Source organism: Erpetoichthys calabaricus, chromosome 3 (assembly GCF_900747795.2).
Source record: "Erpetoichthys calabaricus chromosome 3, fErpCal1.3, whole genome shotgun sequence".
NCBI classification, from domain to species: Eukaryota; Metazoa; Chordata; class Cladistia; order Polypteriformes; family Polypteridae; genus Erpetoichthys; species Erpetoichthys calabaricus.
Window position 1 is genome coordinate 271,512,542 of NC_041396.2, and position 20,947 is coordinate 271,533,488.

Consider the following 20,947-nt stretch of genomic DNA (forward strand, 5'->3'; position numbering starts at 1 on the left):
ACTGGTTATAATCGGAAGATCGCCTGATTGATGGGTTGTAGAAACTATCATAGGAAGGTGGGCTGACTGACGGATAATATTGATTATTATAGGAAGTTGAACTGATAGATGACTAATATAGACTATAAATGGACAATGGCCTAATGTATGGATCATATTGGCTAGTATTGGAATACAGCCTAACAAATGACTAATACTAACTAGCATAGAAAGATGGTCATTCTAAAGACTCCAGAGGAATACTGGATTTAAAGAGGTGATGAGAGATGTAAAGTACATACACTTGAAAAGACCAGCTATCTTTAAACAAAAAATAAGACTCCATATAGCACATTTACATTCAGAACATTTATGGTGAATTGTACATAACTGGACAGGAGCTCTGGCAGTCCTCACCCAACTTCCTAAACCGTCTTTCTAAAATTCATAAGAACTGTTTGCAATTAAACATTGAATACTGTAGGAAAGGAAAACAATGAAAGCACACATATAAAAAGCATAAGCCTTGTGTCTCACTTGAATTAGTGTGAACTACACGAGTCTGTCTGACGTTTCAGAACAGGCCACAACAGAAGTAGTCAAAAGCAAACCACACTACATCTTTTGTTAAGGCTTTCAAAAGGTTCTGCTACGGTTCAGCACAGAAATTAAAGCAAGAAGCCATTAGCATCAGAGGCAACATACAAAATGGGGTTTCAAGTTGGTTCAAGTAGTGAAAAGTCAAGCTAAATGACACCTTGTATTAGCTAACTAAAAAGATTACAATATGCAAGCTTTCGAGGCAACTCAGGCCCCTTCTTCAGGCAAGATGTAATGTAATGTAAGTTGGTTCAAGATAAGACAGAGAGTAGAGATAAGAGGAGAATGGAGTGAGATCAGTAGTGAATTCCATCACAGGGCCATGATCTAATCTGACATTAATTCTGATATATTGTGGTGTACAAATTTACAGAAGAAACCTAAATCACAGACCGAAAAAAAAAAAAAAAAACTTAGGAAGGAATGAACATGATTCAGTTCTGTGCAGGTCTGGTCCTCACACTATAAAGTTGAGAGAAGCCAAGTGCATTCTGGGTATAAAGGGTAGCCATACAAACTAAGCTGATTAAAATTGTTTAGTGACTAGAAATCAGGAGATGGAGCTGGAGGTAGCAGACTGAGTGACACGAGGATGGATAGGATTAGAAATGAGGACATCAGAGGGTCAGCTCAAGTTGGACAGTTAGGAGACAAAGTCAGAGAGGCGTGATTACGTTGGTTTGGACATGTGCAGAGGAGAGATGCTGAGTATATTGGGAGAAGGATGTTAAGGATAGAGCTGCCAGGCAAGAGAAAAAGAGGAAGGCCTAAGAGAAGGTTTATGGATGTGGTGAGAAAGGACATGCAGGTGATGGGTGTAACAGAGCAAGATGTAGAGGACAGAAAGATATGGAAGAAGATGATCCACTGTGGCGACCCCTAACGGGAGCAGCCGAAAGAAGAAGAAGTCCTCCGCAGTGAAGGCTGCATGGGAACCTCATCCATGTCTTCAGATTTCTCAAAGGGATCCATAAAATTATTAAACAGTTATGAGTGTGAAACTTGGATACTAAATGCGTAAATAATACAAACAAAAAATGAAAGTAGCTCATGATGCTGCTGTTGATAATGATGATGATGATGATTAAATAATGAATCACTAATTAAAGGGAAGTACATTTAGAACTGAAGCCAGGAAGCACTTCCTTACTCAAAGAGTTGTGGGAATCTGGAACAAACTACCGAGACTTGTAGTTGAAGCAGAAACCGTGACAACCTTTAAGAAGAATCTGGATGAGACATTGAGGCAGCTTAGCTATTAGCTAAACAAATCTGTTTAATGGACTGAATGGTCTTCTTTCATTTGTAGAACTCTTTAATTGTTTACATTTATAGTTATGTTAGGGAAACTTTTATCCAAACTAACTTACAAATAATAGATACTGTAAAGTGGAATTGCTACTGTATTTCTCCAATGTGAGGACAGGCAGGTGAAGTGACCTCCATAGAGTGACACAATAAGCCAACGGCCGGGACTGAGCTGTCAGCTTTATGCTTTGCAGTTACTATACCATTGACTGGCTGAACAATATTTTATAGGGCCTCTTTAGTGACCATGATGCCTTGCAAGAATTTTACACCTACCTACACTATCTAACATTTAAAGCTTTAGTAGGCTAAGTGGCTCAAAGGGAATTGAAGGGCACTTTTACCACCCTAATACTTGGCTTGAAAACTGGATGTAATGTCTTCTATAGTGAAGAAGCTGCTGCATAAGTACATTACACCTGTTTTCAAATTCTCCACCTAGAGAACTACCAGGTCTACTTCCTCAATTGGGGTCACATGCCGAATGAGTTATGAGGGCTTAAGGCTGGTCTGTAAATTTCACCTTCCCAATACGCAAGTGCAATATTTTATATAGTGCCTTTCATAGTGAACAACATAGAACATTACATCTGTACTAACTCATTCAGGGTAGCACTGTGAATCAGCAGTGTGGATCACAGACCACTTTTACTACCCCAATACTTGGCTTGAAAGCCATATATAGCAGGAGTCGCCAAGTCTGGTCCTGGAGGACCACCGTGGCTGCAGGTTTTCATTCTAACGCTTTTTTTAATGAGTGTCCTATTTGTGCTGCTAATTAACTTCTTGTGAAATCATTTTAATTGAATTGCTTGTTTAAGATTTGTTCCCCTGAATTTCTTCATCGTTCCTCTGATTTGCTTCAGTTCTTTCCTTAAATGGCACCCAAACAGAAATGAAATGTGAAGTGAATGAGACAACAGAAGACCATCTCAGTCAGGGCCTCAAACTCTAACCAATTTCATTCCAACCAGCTGCTTAATGAGGTGCCGATTTTAGTTGTTAATTAAACCCGTTCTTTAATTCTGTGGCTTGACGCTGCTTTCGTGGTGCATTAGCAGACATTTCCAAAATTGGTGATTTTCTCTTTTCTAAGAGCTCTGTTAAAATGTTTTGGGGACCTGAGTAGATCGACGTTCCTGAGACCTTCATCTTTCTTTATTTTCAGATACTGTAGTTTGGACACCAGTTGTTTGGGCTCATTTTGTATCTCATTATTGTTTGGCTGCTAATTAAGGAAAAAGAAACAAGTCAGGGGTCTGAGTCTTCAAGAGCAAGTCGATTCAAATTAGTTCAAAAGAAGTTGATTAGCAGCAAACACAGATCACTCGTTAAGAAAAGGGTTAGAATGAAAACCTGCAGCCTCGGTGGTCCTCCATGACCAGACTTGGCGACCCCTGCTATATATGGCTTTCATACTGATCAAGATGCTTTACAAGCCCAATAAACCCGTTTTCAAATTCTATACCTAGAGAACTAGCAGGTCTGCTGACCAGTGACACTCACAAAGTCAATCCACAATGGAGGAAGAAGGGTCCTGTATAAGGTTTGCTGTGTCAGTAGTCAGATGTAATATGCTTTAAGGAGCCTTTCATAGTGAAGGTGGTGCTTCATGGGTACAGCACACCTGTCTCCAAATTCTACACCCAAAGCACTAGCAGGTTTAGTGACCCACCTGGGGTCACACGCTGAATCAGCACTGGGATGAAGGCTCATCTGTAGGTTTTACTGTCCCAGTACTCAGTTGCAATATTTTATATAGCTCCTTTCATAGTAATCAAGATGATTCATAGATACATTACAGCTGTTTCTGTATTCTACACATAAAGTATTAATAGGTTTAGTAATTCACTCTGGGTCACACACTTAATTATCAGTGGGGACTCAATGAGCTTTACTGTGTCAGTAGTCAGATGGAATACCCAATATAGCGTCTTTCATTGTGAACGGTGATGCTTCACAAGTACAGCACACTTGTCTGAGAATAACAGGTTAAGAGACGATGAATCAGTGGTGGAAACTGAACCTCGATTGGTATTATTTACAGTCCCCGTACTTGGGAGCAGAGTCAGAATGGTGGATCAGCCACTATTTCACAAAACTCCCTTTGTTACTGGTCACTCCAAGATGTTTCCCAGGTACATTACACCTCTTTCCTTATTCTACTCTCAGAACACTAGCAGATTTACAAACTCATTCGGGATCACACAACGAATCAGCACTGGGGGTCCAAGAGTCATCTATAAGCTTTACAGTGTCAGTAGTCAGATGGAATATCCTTTACAGTGCCTTTCATATTAAATAAGATGCTTCACAGGTGCAGTACACATGTACACATATTTTCACACCATGGAGTCATACTATGAATTAGTAGTGGCAACTGAACCTGGACTGGTATGCCTTTACATTACCAGTACTTGGGCACTGGGCCACAATGGCCGACCATCTTCTATTTCACAAAACTCCCTTTAAAGTCTCAGAGATGATTCACAGATAGTAGGACAACTACCGCTGAAGTTAAGAGACTCAATCAGGGTCATGCATGAAGTGAGCGATGGGGACTGAAGGGACATTCTTCTGCATTACAATCCAAATATACAGCTACTAAGCCATTCTGACGGATCAAGCAACGCTTTATGTAACATCTTCCACAACCCACAAGATGTTTCACCAGAACAGAACATTTGTCTCCATAATCCTGTGACTAGAGCCCTGACCAGAGAGGGTCATACAGTGAGTCTATAGTAGCCATCAGACCAGCAAGCTTTGCCTCACCCCCTTAGGCAGCAAGGCCTATACAGCAGCAGCAGCAGCAGCAGCAACAGTGCCGTGACAGTGTATCACAATAAAGGATTAAAGCTTGAAAAGGCACTATAAAATTTGCATTTGTATTCTACTCTTGGGCCCACCAAGTACTAGGGAAGGCTGGGCACCAGGTGATTGCCATCTGATTCTGTCCTCCCGGATGCAGAAACGACACAGGACCGGCACAAACTTGAGAGGATAAAACCTGTTGCCACGAGGAGCGCTAATTTGCTCCTGTATTTATGGAGCAGTGCCTAGCCAGCCACACTCAACAGGCGCTCACTCCCGCACTCCTTTATCCATTAAACCCAAGTGTTCTTTTTTTTTTTTGCGGGGTAAACACAGACTAAGTTATTCCACCTGCTGCTGAGATGCACGTTCCTCCCAGCTCTTCAAAACCGTCCATTAAGATCAAGAGACCCTGGGGGGAAAGCTCTGAGCAAACGCCGGAAATCAGCACCACTTAGCAATACTCGGCAACTCCGAAGCCATCCATCCTTCAAAATCAGGCTCAGAAAAATACCATCTTGTGCCACTCTATGACCTACAGGCCGACAAGCCAGATGAGATACGTGCCACTAGGGTTCTGAGCAGGCACTTTGGTCTTCGGAGCAATAACTGTGGGCAGCTTTCAAACAGGGTGATGTGAGGAAAGCAACAGCGGCAGAGAGGGAGCCTAACCGGGGGGCTGAAGACGAGCGAGCGTCAAAGCAACAAGAAAAAAGGAAGCATGGATGGAAGCGAGCCGTCAGCGCTGTGGTCCCCTTTGCTGGGCAGGCAGCCCCCCTCTCCCTCCATCCCTCTCTCGCTCTCTCTCCCTCACTCACTCACACACGCACAGCGTTCTAGGGCTTTACCTCCATCGAGCAGCGGCGGCGGCATCGCAGAAGAACACGAAGAACAAGAAGAAGAAGAAGCAGCCTTACCTTGGTGGTGACTATGCAGAGGCAATCCATTGTTTAACCGACAAACAGGTGGCAGCTGAAGATGGCAGGGGGCCCACTAAGCATTGGAGCGAGCCCTCCAGATGGGTAAACCTCGTGCTTTCTTTCTTTTTTTTTTCTTGGACCAAGGAAGAGGGGGTGGTGGAGGGGGGGATGGGGGTGAAGGGGGTAAGGGTAAGGCTGGGTGGGGGGAAAAAAGGAAGGAGGGGGCGTTCAGTTTAGCTGAGTGAGCGCTGGGATGTCAGCACGCGCGTGTGTGTGAGCGTGCAAGGATGCGTGTTCTCCGAGAGGGTCTGTGCCTGAGTGTGTGTATGTATGTGTCAGAGCTGGTCAGCGCGTGTCGCTCCGTGTGCATGTGTGTGTGTATGTGTGTGTGTGTGTGTGTGAGTGTGTGAGTGTGTGAATGTGTGCCTGCACTCGATAAAGGGATAGAAAGAGTGAGGGAGGAACAGAGGGGGAGGGGGGAGGGAGGCTGGCAAGTGAAGAATGGGGGGAATAAAAAAAGAGGCACGGGGGGGCGGGTTCTCGAAGATAGAAATGAAGAAGAGGAAATATGGGAATGTGCGGCAGAGGCAGAGAGGTAGGTAGAAAGAAAGGAATGGATGCGGGAATGAAGGAACAGAACAGAGGGAGGACTGAATGGCTGTGGGCTTGAAGGAGAGGGAGGGAGAGCGAGTGAGCGAGCGAGAGAGAGAGAGAGAGAGAGAGCGGGCGGGGGTGAAAATGGATAGAGTGAGAGAAAGAGGGAGGGAGGGAGGACCCCACGACAGATTGCTATCAGCACTCTAGCACTTCCTAGGCCGGCGCTTATTAACATTACAAAGGGAAGGACGGCTACGGCTTCTTTTAAGGAGGCTCCATCGCACTTGAGCAGCAAGTGATGTGAAATGTGCGGCTCGGGAATTTTTGTTTTCTGATGCCCCCCTCCCTTCATTTCCTGATAGCCACGCATTTTTTTTTTCCATTTTAAACTCCTACGGTAATAGATGTACTCTACCATCGGTGACTAACCGGACTGTGAAACGAAGCGCGTCCCACGCAAGAGAATGGGGGTGGTGGTGGTGCGTGCGTGCGCGCGTGCGTGGGTGCTCTACAAGGGAAAAAAAAGGTGAGCTTCCTCTTCAGAATGTACAACTACAATACGTGAGTTCGCGGGGGAGAGATAAAGGGGGGGGGGGGGGGGGGGGGGGGGGGGTTCTTTGCGATCTGGGGGTCTGCGATGGAGCAGTTGCGCGTACGAGCAAAAGAGGCAGCCCTTTAAACTGGCACCTCTCTGCAGCGATATACCGCAGGTGCTGATGGCTGGGGTGGTGGTGGTCAGCTCCGATCGAAATCTGAGTGACCTGCCTTCATCACTTGAGGACAAGGTCAAACCGATATGAACGAACACGTGTTGAGCAGTAGCTAAGATGTGGACTCTGTCATCCCGCTTTGTCCTCCGTTACTCAGTAACTTAACACAAATTACGGTTGCGTGAAATGGTCACCGGTGATTTGAACGATAAAGGGAGGAGCGCAATGAGAAATACACAGGAGATTCATTTACGCCACAAACCATTTTCCAGACCTGCCTAACCGAAGTTTAGAATCTGAGGAGGAGAGGCTCATCCTGGCAGCCCAAGGTCCAAGGCAGGAATGGCAGCCTACCATGCATCCTTGAATGGGTGCCAGTCCACTGAGGAAGGTGCACAAATTACATATTACCACTCAAAGCTCACCTTTATTTCGAGTGGACCACTCCTCAATGGTTACTATCCATCCATTCATTTTCTAAAACCACCGTATCCTGAGCAGGGTTGTGGGAAAATCTGGAGCTTCCACTTACAAACACACACACACAGGGGCCAAGTTAGCACCGCCAGTCCACCTAACTTGTATGCCTTTGGACTGTGGGAGGCAGCCAGAGGTATCCCATGTGGATGTGGGGAAAACATGCAAACTCCATGCAGGGAGGACCCAGGGCATAAAAAGTGGTCACTAAAATTATATGGATAACAGCAAGATGTATGTGTGTGTCTGTATTTCTGTACCGTAAGTATAAATAGGCATATCATATCCTTTAAATATATGTCATGGATTATTTTTTCAATATGTAGTGCTATTGACAGCAGTTGACATTATAAGAAACATAAATCTGACAAACGGGAGAAGATCATTCAGTCCATCAAGCCCATTTGTTTAGCTAATAGCTAAGCTGTCCCAATACCTCAGCCAGATTCTTCGTAAATGTTGACAGTACTAAAATGCAAAACAAAGCAGACACATATAGAGAGATGCAATAGCACAGGGACAATGAGATAATATGGATCATTTTTGTTATAGATAGATAGATAGATAGATAGATAGATAGATAGATAGATAGATAGATAGATAGATAGATAGATAGATAAAGCAAAAACAGGTGGATTAAACACAATTTATGCCATTTTTGAGTACTGTTTTTGATATACTGTATGTAAAACACAGCCCAGAAGCAGAAGCTGGCATTCTGTACTTTTGTCTCAGATTCACGTTTGAATTTATCATATTCTCCCCATGTCCCCACGGGTTTCCTCTGGGTGCTCAGGCAGTGGTGCAGTGGTTAAGGCTTTGGACTTCAAGCCCTGAAGTTGTGGGTTTGAATCCCACCACTGAGACTGTATTACCCTGAGCAAGTCACTTCACCTGCCTGTGCTCCCATTGGGATAAGCAAAAAGAAATGTAACCAATTGTAACTCAAACATTGTAAGCTGCTTTGGGTAAAAGCGTCAGCCAAATAAATAAATGTAAATGCTCTGCTTTTCTCCCATTGCCCAAAAACATGCAGGTTAGGTGAAGTGGTGTGTGTGTGTGTGTGTGTGTGTGTGTGTACCGTTTAGCTGTTGTTCCTGCCTTGTGACATTTTCTTCCTGGGTTTGGCTGCCTCTTTCCAGCAAAAATGCCTCAGATAAGTGGGTTTGGAAGACTGAAAGATGATTGAAGAATATATAACAAAAATAACCTGCATCTCCTTATAAGAGGTAAATAGATAGAGTTAGAAGAATACGAAATGTAAGAAATTAATGTTCTTTTAATATACAGTAAATAACTGCTGGAGAATAACATACAGGGGCGGCACGGTGGCGCAGTGGGTAGCGCTGCTGCCTCGCAGTTGGGAGATCTGGGGACCTGGGTTCGCTTCCCGGGTCCTCCCTGCGTGGAGTTTGCATGTTCTCCCCGTGTCTGCGTGGGTTTCATCCGGGCGCTCCGGTTTCCTCCCACATTCCAAAGACGTGCAGGTTAGGTGGATTGGCGATTCTAAATTGGCCCTAGTGTGTGCTTGGTGTGTAGGTGTGTTTGTGTGTGTCCTGTGGTGGGTTGGCACCCTGCCCAGGATTGGTTCCTGCCTTGTGCCCTGTGTTGGCTGGGATTGGCTCCAGCAGACCCCCGTGACCCTGTGTTCGGATTCAGCGGGTTGGAAAATGGATGGATGGATGGAATAACATACAGAATAAGAAAACTGTTTCTTTTTTTGACACAATGCTACAAGCCAAAATTAAGTTTTATATGGAGATTGTTTGTGACAGAAACCATACTGAAAAAGACATTTACAAATGTTGACAGTTTTTTTTTTTTTTACTCTTTTTCGTATGAGTAAAACCAGGGTTCCAATTCTCCTGGTAAACAAAGACATACATATAAAAATGTATACTTGCTTTTTTTTTAGTACAGAGTCAAACCAGCATCAGGTGCACAGCAAGAATCAACCATGGATGGGATACCAGCCCACCGCAGGGCACACTGCGAGGAGACTGGCAACGTGGGGAAAAGCTGCATGGAAATGTGATGAAGAGTTAAACTTTGTAAGATCTCAGGTGGTTGGAGTTGAAAGACAGACACTCTAACCATTGCGCCATCGTGTCACCCTCCCCTCGTACAAAATAAATAGTATAAAAATAAAATTTTCAATGTATATAGAGTAACACCTTATAGCCTTAGTAGATGTCATGATGTCTGGAGTTGTAAGGCAGCACAGAGGATCTGTGTCTTCCTGCCTCTGACATGTTTATAGGATGGCATATATATTTTGACTGTACTGCGGTGCTCTTAAGTCTTTCCCAAACCTAAAAAGTGTTTTATTACTCAAAGATGAGGTTTTACCAGTGGAAGAACATGAAAGTAACAGCAAAGGAAAAATAAATAAGACCTAAAGCCTCCATGGGTCCAGCTATCCTGGAGTGGCTGGTCTGCTTCCCATTTGTACTGTATTCTCTGATAGCCCTTTGACTTTAGAAGTCCACCTCAGTACACTGGCTTTCTTCCATCCAACCACCTGAGGCTTTGCTACTGATCACCTTACGATATGGCCTACTCCAGGGTGTCCTCAGGGAATTGCTTGTAGAGCTCTGGATGTTGTATGGAATCCCTGGGGCCATATTGTGAGAGTGACCTGTAGAGGCCCAGGTGCCTCTGAATGCCCAAGCATAAAGGGCCAAGGTATCTATCTATTAATATATAGTGCCTTTCCTATCTATCTATCTATCTATCTATCTATCTATCTATCTATCTATCTATCTATCTATCTATCTATCTATCTATCTATCTATCTATCTATCTATTAATATATAGTGCCTTTCCTATCTATCTATCTATCTATCTATCTATCTATCTATCTATCTATCTATCTATCTATCTATCTATCTATCTATCTATCTATCTATCTATCTATCTATCTATCTATCTATCTATCTATCTATCATATAGAGCCTTTCACCAATCTATCTATCTATCTATCTATCTATCTATCTATCTATCTATCTATCTATCTATCTATCTATCTATCTATCTATCTATCTATCTATCTATCTATCTATCTACCGTGGGGAGTCAAAAGAGGGTGTTCTAGCCGACTGTTCCTGCTGCCCTTGGATTTCACTCTGCCTAATGGCCAAAGGCTTACTGATTATGGTGTCAGGTGGGAGGGATTCTTTCTTTCTTTCTTTCTTTCTTTCTTTCTTTCTTTCTTTCTTTCTTTCTTTCTTTCTTTCTTTCTTTCTTTCTATCAAAGAAAATGGTCTGAAAATCCAAATCCCTTAAAAAGTACACTTAATGCATTCCAAATAATGCTAAGTAAACCACTGCATGCACAGAATGCAATATAATACAACAGGGAGTCGAATATTTAATTGATCTACGTGAATGCTGATCTATATGTGACACCACTTTTAATGCACTCTACCACAGATCTCTAGATACTGTGGTCAAAAGAAAAAAAAATGCAGACACGGATAAAGCAGAATGCAGGGAATATCAAAGTGAAGAAGAAAAAGAATTCTCAACAGACCACAAACTGAAATAGCTCTAACATAGCCGTAACAAGCATGGTGAACTTTACCAAAGGTTTGATAAAGTTTAAAAGAAAAGAATACATTTAAATGCAGCGGATATTGCATGTACAGATTACATCTCAGTAGAACAATTCCTCATTTTATGTAGCACCTTTCACAATCCACCAAATCAAAGCAGTGCTCTACATAGTGAAGACCCCTGAGAAGCCTAGCAGAATGAAGTAAATGTTTGTGAAGTTGGCTAAGTCACGGATATAGTGGGGTCAAGCTAAACAGCAGGCATGAGGCCAAAGAGAAGGCAGTCTCAGGTGCAAAGCAATGGCAGGCAGAACAGTCTGAACCAGGGGTCATGGGACATAAAGGAGCTAATGGCAGGAAAACAAATGGAACAGAGCATAGAGGACAGTTTTCACAACAGTTGTGATAGACTTGATTCTTCTGGTTTTATTGACCCAGGAAATATGTCCCAATTTTCTCCTATGCATCATGCCAAGACAGGAAATTTAAAAATCCTTCAAACTATGATGCCAGGGGGTCTTAGCTAAGTTTAATGGCCCAATTTGAGAACAAATCACAGCCAACAACCAAGATTTCTAAAGCAGACTTTCTCCCTGCTCCAGAATCTTGCAGAATTCTTATTAGTAAGGCTCCCTCTTTATAACCCATTGTTGGATGTCACCACTCATCTGCTTCAGTCCACAAATTTTAAAGTTAAGGCCGGCCTCTTCTCTTTTATATTCCTTTCATTTGATTTTACACAAAAATGCATGCAATTTATCTTGTTATGTTGTGTTTCATAAAGATATTAGTGACACTGAACTCCAGAAACGGTGCTATATAAAGTAAGAATTGAAAGAACCCACAAAAAACAAGTCATGGAATCCAAACTCGGACAATAATCCAAACAGATTGGTTTAAAAAATGAAAACAATGAAGTGTAGTCCCCTAGATGCTAGAGACATACTGAGCCCTGGGCCCAAGAAGGCCACAGTGTTGCAGACCTTCTTGCTAGGAGCAACTCTTGATGATTAGGCCCATCATAATCTTCCAGACGGGAGTATGTGTTTCAAGTACATGCAAGATGAATTCATGGATGACTCACTGAGCTGACCTACCCATGAACCAGAGGTGTAGCTTTACCTTTTATGCTGCCTTTCATGGTGGCAACTGTCAATTTATGACAATCACATACGTAACACCTTGTGGAGGACATCATGAGCAAATTCAGATGTTTTTTATAGCATCTTTTATTGCACCAATCATTTGATAATGTCAGTCAGTCATTCTTAAATCTTCCTAATCCAATCACTGGGATGAGAGCACTGGGTGCAAGATAGGAAACAGCCCTGGACAAGACACCAGCCCATCATAGGCCCCATTTGATAAGAAAAGTAGAAATCTTCAATCAACTTTGAACAGCACCCATTAGACTTAAGAAGACATGAAGGCTTTATTATAGGTACACAGTACACATTGTGAGGGGTACCAGACTGGCAAGGATACCACCTCACCAAGTATACACAGGTCAGGTCAGGTGAAATTGGGGAGCATGTACTGGTACAGTGCATTGCCGCACCCATCACACTACAAAACAGCTTGGGATCCCGGTTGGCAATTCAACCCCCCCAACCCCCAGGCAGACACACAGTCCAGTGCCACCCTCTGGAAATGACCATCTATCTGCTGCAGCCAGGTGTTACGTGGTTGTCGTCTTCGTCTGGTCCAGGCACTCGGGTCTTCAACAATGAAGATCCTGTGAGCCAGATCAGCTTTGGGGAAACATGCCACATAGCCGTAGTGCCGTAACTGATGCTCCATCACAAGGCAAGTAGCGTGTCTCATTCAGAACTCCATGAGCAGCTGCTCGCTTGACACCAAGTCAAACCAGCGGTAAACAAGGATTCTCCAAAGAGACACAGTACCAAAGGAGTCCAGTCTTCATCTCAGGTCACTGGATAGGATCCATGTCTCGCAACCATATAGCTAGACAGAAAGCACCAAGACTCTAAAGACTTGGACCTTCATCCTTTTGCATAGATATCGGGAGCGCCACACACACCTTTCCAGCGACCTCATGACCCCCCGTGCTCTCCCAATCCGTCTACTGACTTCATAGGAAGAGTCACCAGAGACATGAATGTCACTGCCAAGGTAAGTAAACCTCTCGACAAGGTCGACACTCTCTCCGCAGACAGACACACTGCTGATGGCTGTGCCTAAGAGGTCATTAAAGGCCTGGATCTTGGTTTTTATCCAGGACACTCGCAAGCCCAAACACTCGGACTCCTCGCTCAGTCTCCCGAGAACCCCGATCAGAGCCTCCATTGACTCCACGAAGATCACAGCATTGTCGGCAAAGTCAAGATCAGTGAATCTTTCTTTGCCAAAAGTTGCCCCACAGCCACTGGACCCCATGCCCTTGCCCAACACCCAGTCCATGCATAACTGAACATAGTAGGAGCAAAAACACACCCGTGACGAACCCCAGAATCAACTGGGAAAAACTCAGAGGTTCTGCCTCCACTCTACACAGCACTAGCAATACCAGTGTACAGGCTGGCCATGATATTCAACAACCTTTAGGGGATCCTGGAAAGTGCCTCACAGGGCAACTCGATCAATTGAGTTGAACACTTTATGAAAATTGTCAAAGACTGCAAAGAAACTCTGCTAATATTTGCATTTGAGCTCCATGAGAACCCTCAGTGCCAGGATGCAGTCGATGGTAGACTTCCTAGGCATAAAACCAGACTGCTCTGGTCGCTGGTAGGTAAGCAAGTGATCACAGATCTTATTAAGGATGACCCTAGCAAGGACCTTACCCAGCACCGAGAGCAGTCTTATCCCCTTGGGGCTGTTGCAATCCAGGAATTCACCCTTTCCTTTCTAGATAGAGACAAGTCCCGTTTTCCAGTCAGTCTGCCAAATGGAAGCAAAGATTGCGGGCAATGCAAGGCAGATGGCCTTACCACCAGCCTGGAGAAGATCACCCCGGATACCACAAATCCCTGCAGCCTTCCCCACCCTCAACTGGTAGTATACACACTGTGCTTGTATACAGAGGATTCAAAAACTATTCAGACCTCTCCTTCACTTTCTTCACAATTTATTATGTTGTAGATTTAATTTTGAATGGATAAATTGCCCAATTATACCCATCCATCTTAACACTCAATAACCCAGGTTTGCAAAAATATTAAAAATTCTTGTTCTTCTTCTTTCGGCTGCTCCCATTAGGTCGCCACAGCAGATCATCTTGTTCCATATCTTCCTGTCCTCTACATCTTGCTCTGTCACACCCATCACCTGCATGTCCTCTTTCACCACATTCATAAACCTTCTCTTATAATACAATACAATACAATTTATTTTTGTACAGCCAAAAATCACACAAGAAGTGCCGCAATGGGCTTTAACAGGCCCTGCCTCTTCACAGCCCCCCAGCCTTGACTCTCTAAGAAGACAAGAAAAAAATTCCCCAAAAAAAAAACCCTTGTAGAGAAAAGTGGAAGAAACCTTTGGAAAGGCAGTTCAAAGAGAGAGCCCTTTCCAGGTAGGTTGGGCGTCAAAAATAAGGGGTCAATACAATACAATACACAGAACAGAACAAATCCTCAATACAGTATAAAAATCAAAATATTACAAGTACGGAGCAGAATTTAACAGTAGATGATATCACATAATATTTGTTTAGAGTCCTGGAGACCCCAGGCATCAAGCTGCCTCCCCCATTTGGCTATTCCACAGCTGAGACAGCGCTGGGCCAGCCAATTCAATGAAAGGACCCCTCTACCCATCTTAGGCCTTCCTCTTTTCCTCCTTTACCTGGCAGCTCCATCCTTAACATCCTTTCCCCAATATATCCACTGCATATGTCCAAACCAAAGTATTAAAATTAAAAAACTGAAATATCACATTGACAGAAGTATTAAGACCCTTATTTTAGTACTTTTTTGAAGCCCTTTTGTCAGCAGTTACACAAGTGAGCTCCAATGAAGTTTTAGAAACATCACAAAGAGAATTAAAGCAAACATGACACATCTGAGCACAATTTGGAGTGCCAAAGTAAAGGGTCTGAATAGTTATATGAAAGAAAGTTTTCCGTTTCTAATTTTAATGATCTTTTGACATTCTTATTTTTGGTTATTGATTGTAGACTGATATCTGTTTAAAATTAAATCTATAGCACAATAAAGTGTGCAGAAAGCGAAAGGGGTCTGAATCCTTCCTAAATCCCCTGTATATGCAGGCCTACAGGTGCATACATGTGTATATAACGTATAGTCACTCACTCATGTTGTATGTGTTATGGTTTGCTTTGTTACCTTGGATAAAGGAATCTGTGTATAATAATGCACATATACAATGAAACTGGAGCGGTGCCCTCGTTACAGCTCTACAAATCCAGAATGACGCCAAGGAGTTCAAAACTATCAACTATGATGCATTTATTTTATAAATTAAGCACACAAGAGAGACAGAAAATTATCAAAAGAGCAGAAGAGAAACAAGCCTCTGCTGTGCATCTAAGCCTATGTACCTCTCTACCAGATGGGGTGGTTTGTCCAAGTTTCTATGTCTTTAGTTCAAACCAAAGTATGTTCTTTATCCCATTCCACCTGTCTCTGTCCTCTCCCTCCTCCTAGTGAGGCCTTCACCCCAACTGCACGGTTAAATCCATCCAGCTTCAGGATCTCATCTGGTCAAGGCCAAAAGTCACTTTCAGGGTCTTGAGTAGCGCAATTTTTGCTGTTGGAACTGCAAGATAGAATGCATTCTCAACAATTTGAGCACTCAGGTATGCTTGTTGTGCCAAGAAGTGCTCTTTGTAGCTCATTGGTTTAAAGTCACAATACAACTCCTCCATCTCCAAAAAACTAGACCTCCAAGGTCTGCCTTATTCTTTTCTTGACCAGGAGGAAGCCTTTGCTGCTCTCTAGTGGTCAGGAGGGCTTATAATGCCTGACCATTTCTCCCGGACCTCTTTCTCATTCTAAGATGAGATTCACACATTTCTGGCACCTGCTGGGTTGTCTACCCTCTGGCATCCTGCAGTAATATTAAATATTTTTACCCAGGCTGCCATTCCAGTAATTTCTTGCAAGACTGCTCTTGCTGGTATTACTTCAGTGCACCTCACATCACTTCCTGGCAGACACTGGCATGCTGAGCTAGTCTCACTCCCTATCACTCTTCTGCGGTCTTTTGTAAGACTTTCTCCTTTTTATTTTGCATTAAAGCTGGCAACATCTTGCCAGCTGGACATCCCCTCACACACATACATATTTTATATATTATCAATCATGTGCAAGTAGGGCATATCTTCACAGCATGCACCAGGTAAACACTTCCACCCCAAGGGCTGTCACTGATCAACTTGATGCCTACTTGTCTCACAATAATCCATCCATCCATTTTCCAACCCGCTGAATCCGAACACAGGGTCACGGGGGTCTGCTGGAGCCAATCCCAGCCAACACAGGGCACAAGGCTAATCTTTCTGACAAATTTCAAACTGGCTTTTGGTCCCATCATTCAACAAAAACTGCTTTGACGAGTGTAATTAATGATCTTCTGCTCACTATTGATTCTAATTTGATGTCAGTGTTGCTTCTTCTTCACTTTCTTTGACACCATAGGCCACAGCACACTTTTAAGCCGCTTGGAGGAGCATATTGGCATTGATGGGATGGTACTTTCATGGCTTCACTCTTGTTTATCAAATAGAACTCAATGTGTACATTACAACAATACAATCTCGAAATTTTCTGAAGTAAAATTTGGTGTACCCCAGGGATCAGTCCAAGGCCCTGTGATATCTTTCTATCTATAGGCTTCCCCTTGACAATATTTGTAAATATGGCGTTAATTTTCACTGTTATGATGACAATACCCAGCTATATATACCTCTAAAGCCAAATGAGCATTCCCAACTCTTAAATTTAGAGGCACATCTGTCAGACATTAAAAAAATTCAATGAATATGAACCTTCTGCTCTTAAATTCTGATAAAACAGAGATATTGGTTGTTAGACCATTCAAACATGGACACTGTTTGAGAACGTGAGTTTTAATATTGATGGCTGCTCTATTTCTAAAATCTTGGAGTGATCTTCAATACTCATCTTACATTCCAGTCTCATATCAAGGCTATTTGTTGACATACCTTAACTTTTAATGTTTTAATGTCATTTTATTTTAATTTTATTATTTATTATTCCTTCTAGGTATTCTTCTAATTTGTACAGTTTATTGGGGTCATGCTGCATGGTGATTCTGCACTTTAAAGTTAAATTTATTGGTTGATTGATCTTTGAAGTAGAGAGGGGGCGCTGTTGTTAACTTAATCTTCCTGCTCACGGGTAGTTATATGTTACGTTGTCATGTTGCAAGTTCAAACACAGAATCAAAATTCAATGCGCTATTGATGAAAATTTAATTAAAAAAATAGTTTTTAATGAAGTTTTACAGTAAAAGTGTAAGTTTAAAAAGTATTTGCGTATTAATTTCAAATCCAAACAGAACAAAATCGTATAACACAATGAATAACTGTAACACAACATGAAACATAATTTACTTTCAAATTATAATGTTTTACTATTTTTTAATATAGTTATTTACTCGCTGTAATGTAAAATAGTTAGTTCTGTTATGCATATGTAACAATTCCTGTGAAAATAACAATCTGTTTAAATTGTACAAACGGATCCCCATATGCAATTGCAAAGAGGCTAGCGCAGAGCTCAGGCCCGGGGATTGACAAGCAAAGCGAGCAGGGGGCAAAGCCCCTAGTGTGTGTATATACAGTATATATTGTAGCAGTAGGGGGCACTAGAGCTCCCTTGAAACCTCAGATACCACTCCAAACACCAGGTAAAACTCCAATTATTATTTATTTTATGATAATAATGTGCACAAAGCATCCTCCACTCCACACTACACATATAATAAATCACCAATAATCAATCAATACAATAACCAATCCTCCTTTCCCAGACACGTTGCCACCCTTCCACCCAGCTCAGCTCAATGTCTGGGCTTTTTCCATAGTCCTTTTATACTCCCCGACCCAGAAGTGGCTCCAGCCCAGCAATCCACGAGTCCCTATCACTTCCCGGGTCAGATTAAAAGTCCTTTTCTTCCACCCGGAAGCATGTCGTTCCCTCCGGTCATATGATCGTGACATACTTCCAGGTTATAGGGCACATACAAGTCCTTGGGCCTCCCTGCAGCGTACCCTGTTGGGCCCCACGGTGTCCAGCAGGGTTGGGAATAAAAACTCCATTGTCCATGATTCCCTGCTGATCTTTGGGGCACTCCCATGCTACAGGGAGGGCTCCATCTAGCGGCCTGGGGGTATTGGCAGGGATGAATGGCCGGCCATATCTCACAATATATATATATATATATATATATATATATATATATATATATACATATATATATACATATATATATATATATATATACTAGCTGTGTTACTTGGCTTCACATGGTAAATTTCCTCAGAGAATGGGTCCTGGTTATTGTGCCGTCAGTCAATCAGATGCATCAGAAGTACTACATAAGTAACTGAGATACTTTTCTCTGTGCAATGTATATTATTTTTATTTTTTTATTATATTATCACTTCACTGGAACTCTTTACTCTTGAACATGCTGCATACAATTGGCCAGGAGTAAAATGTTCATGCCATAGATCAAGTCCTGCTTTTTCAACTGACTTACTTTGGCTTTTGTAGATGGCCATTGGAAAACATAATTTTGTAGGAAATTGTATTCTTTTGAAATGAAAAGGGTAATTAATAAGAATAACAGGAATTTGGGGAATACATATAATTTCAGTCTGCGGTACATCCTGTGAAAATGGTAACTTTAATCAGATTTGAATGTAACACTTTGGTCTGTTATCTTGTACCATTAGAAAGTTTGGGAGGGTTTAGGTCAAAAAGCAAAACACACTGTATCATGGTGTACTTAAAACTTATTACTTATTACAGAATTGACATTTACAGGCTACACATTTAAGTGGCCCATGGAATAAACTGAACACTTTAAACATTATACTGAAAACTACAGGTGAAAAGAAAAAATACGATGAACCATGTACAATGTCCTCCTCCTTTATGTTCTGTCCACTGGGCAACCATTTACTGCACTGCACAAGCATTTAAGGCTATCAAGGCATGCCGTTGCTCCTAGATTGTGTCGTACCCAGAGCTTTACATGGTCCTGCCACCTCACTGTCTGTGCTTTGCAAACCTAAAAGCAGAGGCTCATCATGGTCTGAACTCCACAGGGACACCCTAGTTCTCCACAATATTATATGTATTTCACCAACAAGGGCCCATTGTTGCCCACATTGTTGTTTGAAGTATATTTATATAAGTGTGCTTGACAATCCAATCTGGCTTGAATTTGTGTATAATTTATATTATCCATCCATCCATCCATTACCCAACCCGCTATATCCTAACTACAGGGTCATGGGGGTCTGCTGGAGCCAATCTCTGGCAACACAGGGTGCAAGGCAGGAAACAAACCATGGGCAGGGCACTAGCCCACCACAGTAATTTATATTATATTGTGAGAAATAAAAAGCAGCCAACAGAACAGGGAGTACTGAATGTACCCAATGATGCAACTTGCTAAGCACATCTTCTGAGATCTTCGCCAGACTTCCTTTCACTTTGTTTCTGATAGAAGCATCCATTTGTATAAAGTGGCAGCCCCATTTCTCTGCACAATTACAGCTTCAGCCTGGTAAGTGGGGCTGTTGTGCTGGTGGCATTTATTTGCATAAACTGCATGAGATAGAAAAAGGATGGCATGCCTAAGAATACCCCACTAGCTACAACATTATTACCAGCAAATACGAAAAAAAAAAAGTGTCAGCTAATTTTCTTTTCTCTGTGATGTCACCAAGTTTCAATCAAATCACTCAAAGCTTTTTTGAGATGTTGGGGTATTTAGGTTTTCTATTGTATTACAGGTTTTTACACCTAAATATTGATGTATTGAAATATCCTTTCTTAGCAGGAACCTAGTGCTCCAAATATACCATCCTGCCAAATTTTAGCTTTTTAACTAAGCAGGAAATTGTGTTTTGTTGATGAGTGAATGAATGAGTCAGCCCGCCAGTCAACTATAATAATCCTCAACATTAATAAGTGGCCATAATTTGGGTACCACACTGTCACTCCCTTTCCAACATCATCATTAACACCATCTGTGGCACCCCAATCTTCTCACTATTGTTTGTCTGTCCATTTTACTATTTTAAATTATATATAAATGTCCACTAAATATATACGTAAATAAACATGTGACATGCTAAAACTCGTGTCTCTGCCTGTCTCTGTCAGGTTAGGGTGGCTGGAACATCCTGGTTTCCACAAATAAATAAAAAAAAAAAAGATATATATATATATATATATATATATATATATATATATATATATATATATATATATATATACAGTATATATATCTGCGGTGGGTTGGCGCCCTGCCCGGGATTGGTCCCCCTGTGCGGGGGGATTGTGCCCTGTGTTGGCTGGGATTGGCACCAGCAGACCCCCGTGATCCTGTGTTCGGATTCAAAAAATGGATGGATTGATGGATATATATATTTCACACTAGAATCATAAAATAAGTACATAATTCATGAAGTAAATATACACTGAATCACAAAAATAATGTAGAATCGACACAAAGGAATTTACAAAAAATTAATGGCATAATTTAAACTTAATGAACTGAAACCTAAGCTTTTAACAAACTACTGCACAAGTAAGTACAACCTGAATTTGAACGCCCTTCTAAAAGACAAGAAAAGAAGGCGATAAGAAAATGATGCCAATGTACTATAAGTACCTACAAAAATAACAAAAAAAAAATATTGTGTTAAACTGTGTAAACATACCATTTGAATTTTTTAAACAGTTCAATCTCTCACCAGCTCAGTCTTTGCAATAGGAACAAGAAAATGTGTGAAATGGAAGTT

At 42.0% G+C, this 20,947-nt stretch overlaps 1 protein-coding gene across 3 annotated transcripts in view; it reads right to left on the reverse strand.

Moving 5' to 3' along the window:
• The window catches only part of LOC114648936 (disks large homolog 4), a 745,247-nt gene that overhangs the window by 632,229 nt on the left and 92,071 nt on the right, over nt 1–20,947 (reverse strand). The window contains exon 1 of one of the 3 annotated variants that reach the window (XM_028798288.2): nt 5,619–6,315. The exons of the other annotated variants lie outside the window; for them this stretch is intronic. Within the exon in view, the coding sequence (XP_028654121.1) occupies nt 5,619–5,648 (30 nt within the window). The 5' untranslated portion in view covers nt 5,649–6,315. Of the gene's footprint in view, nt 1–5,618; nt 6,316–20,947 lie in introns of those variants that run through there. 3 annotated transcript variants of the gene reach the window in all.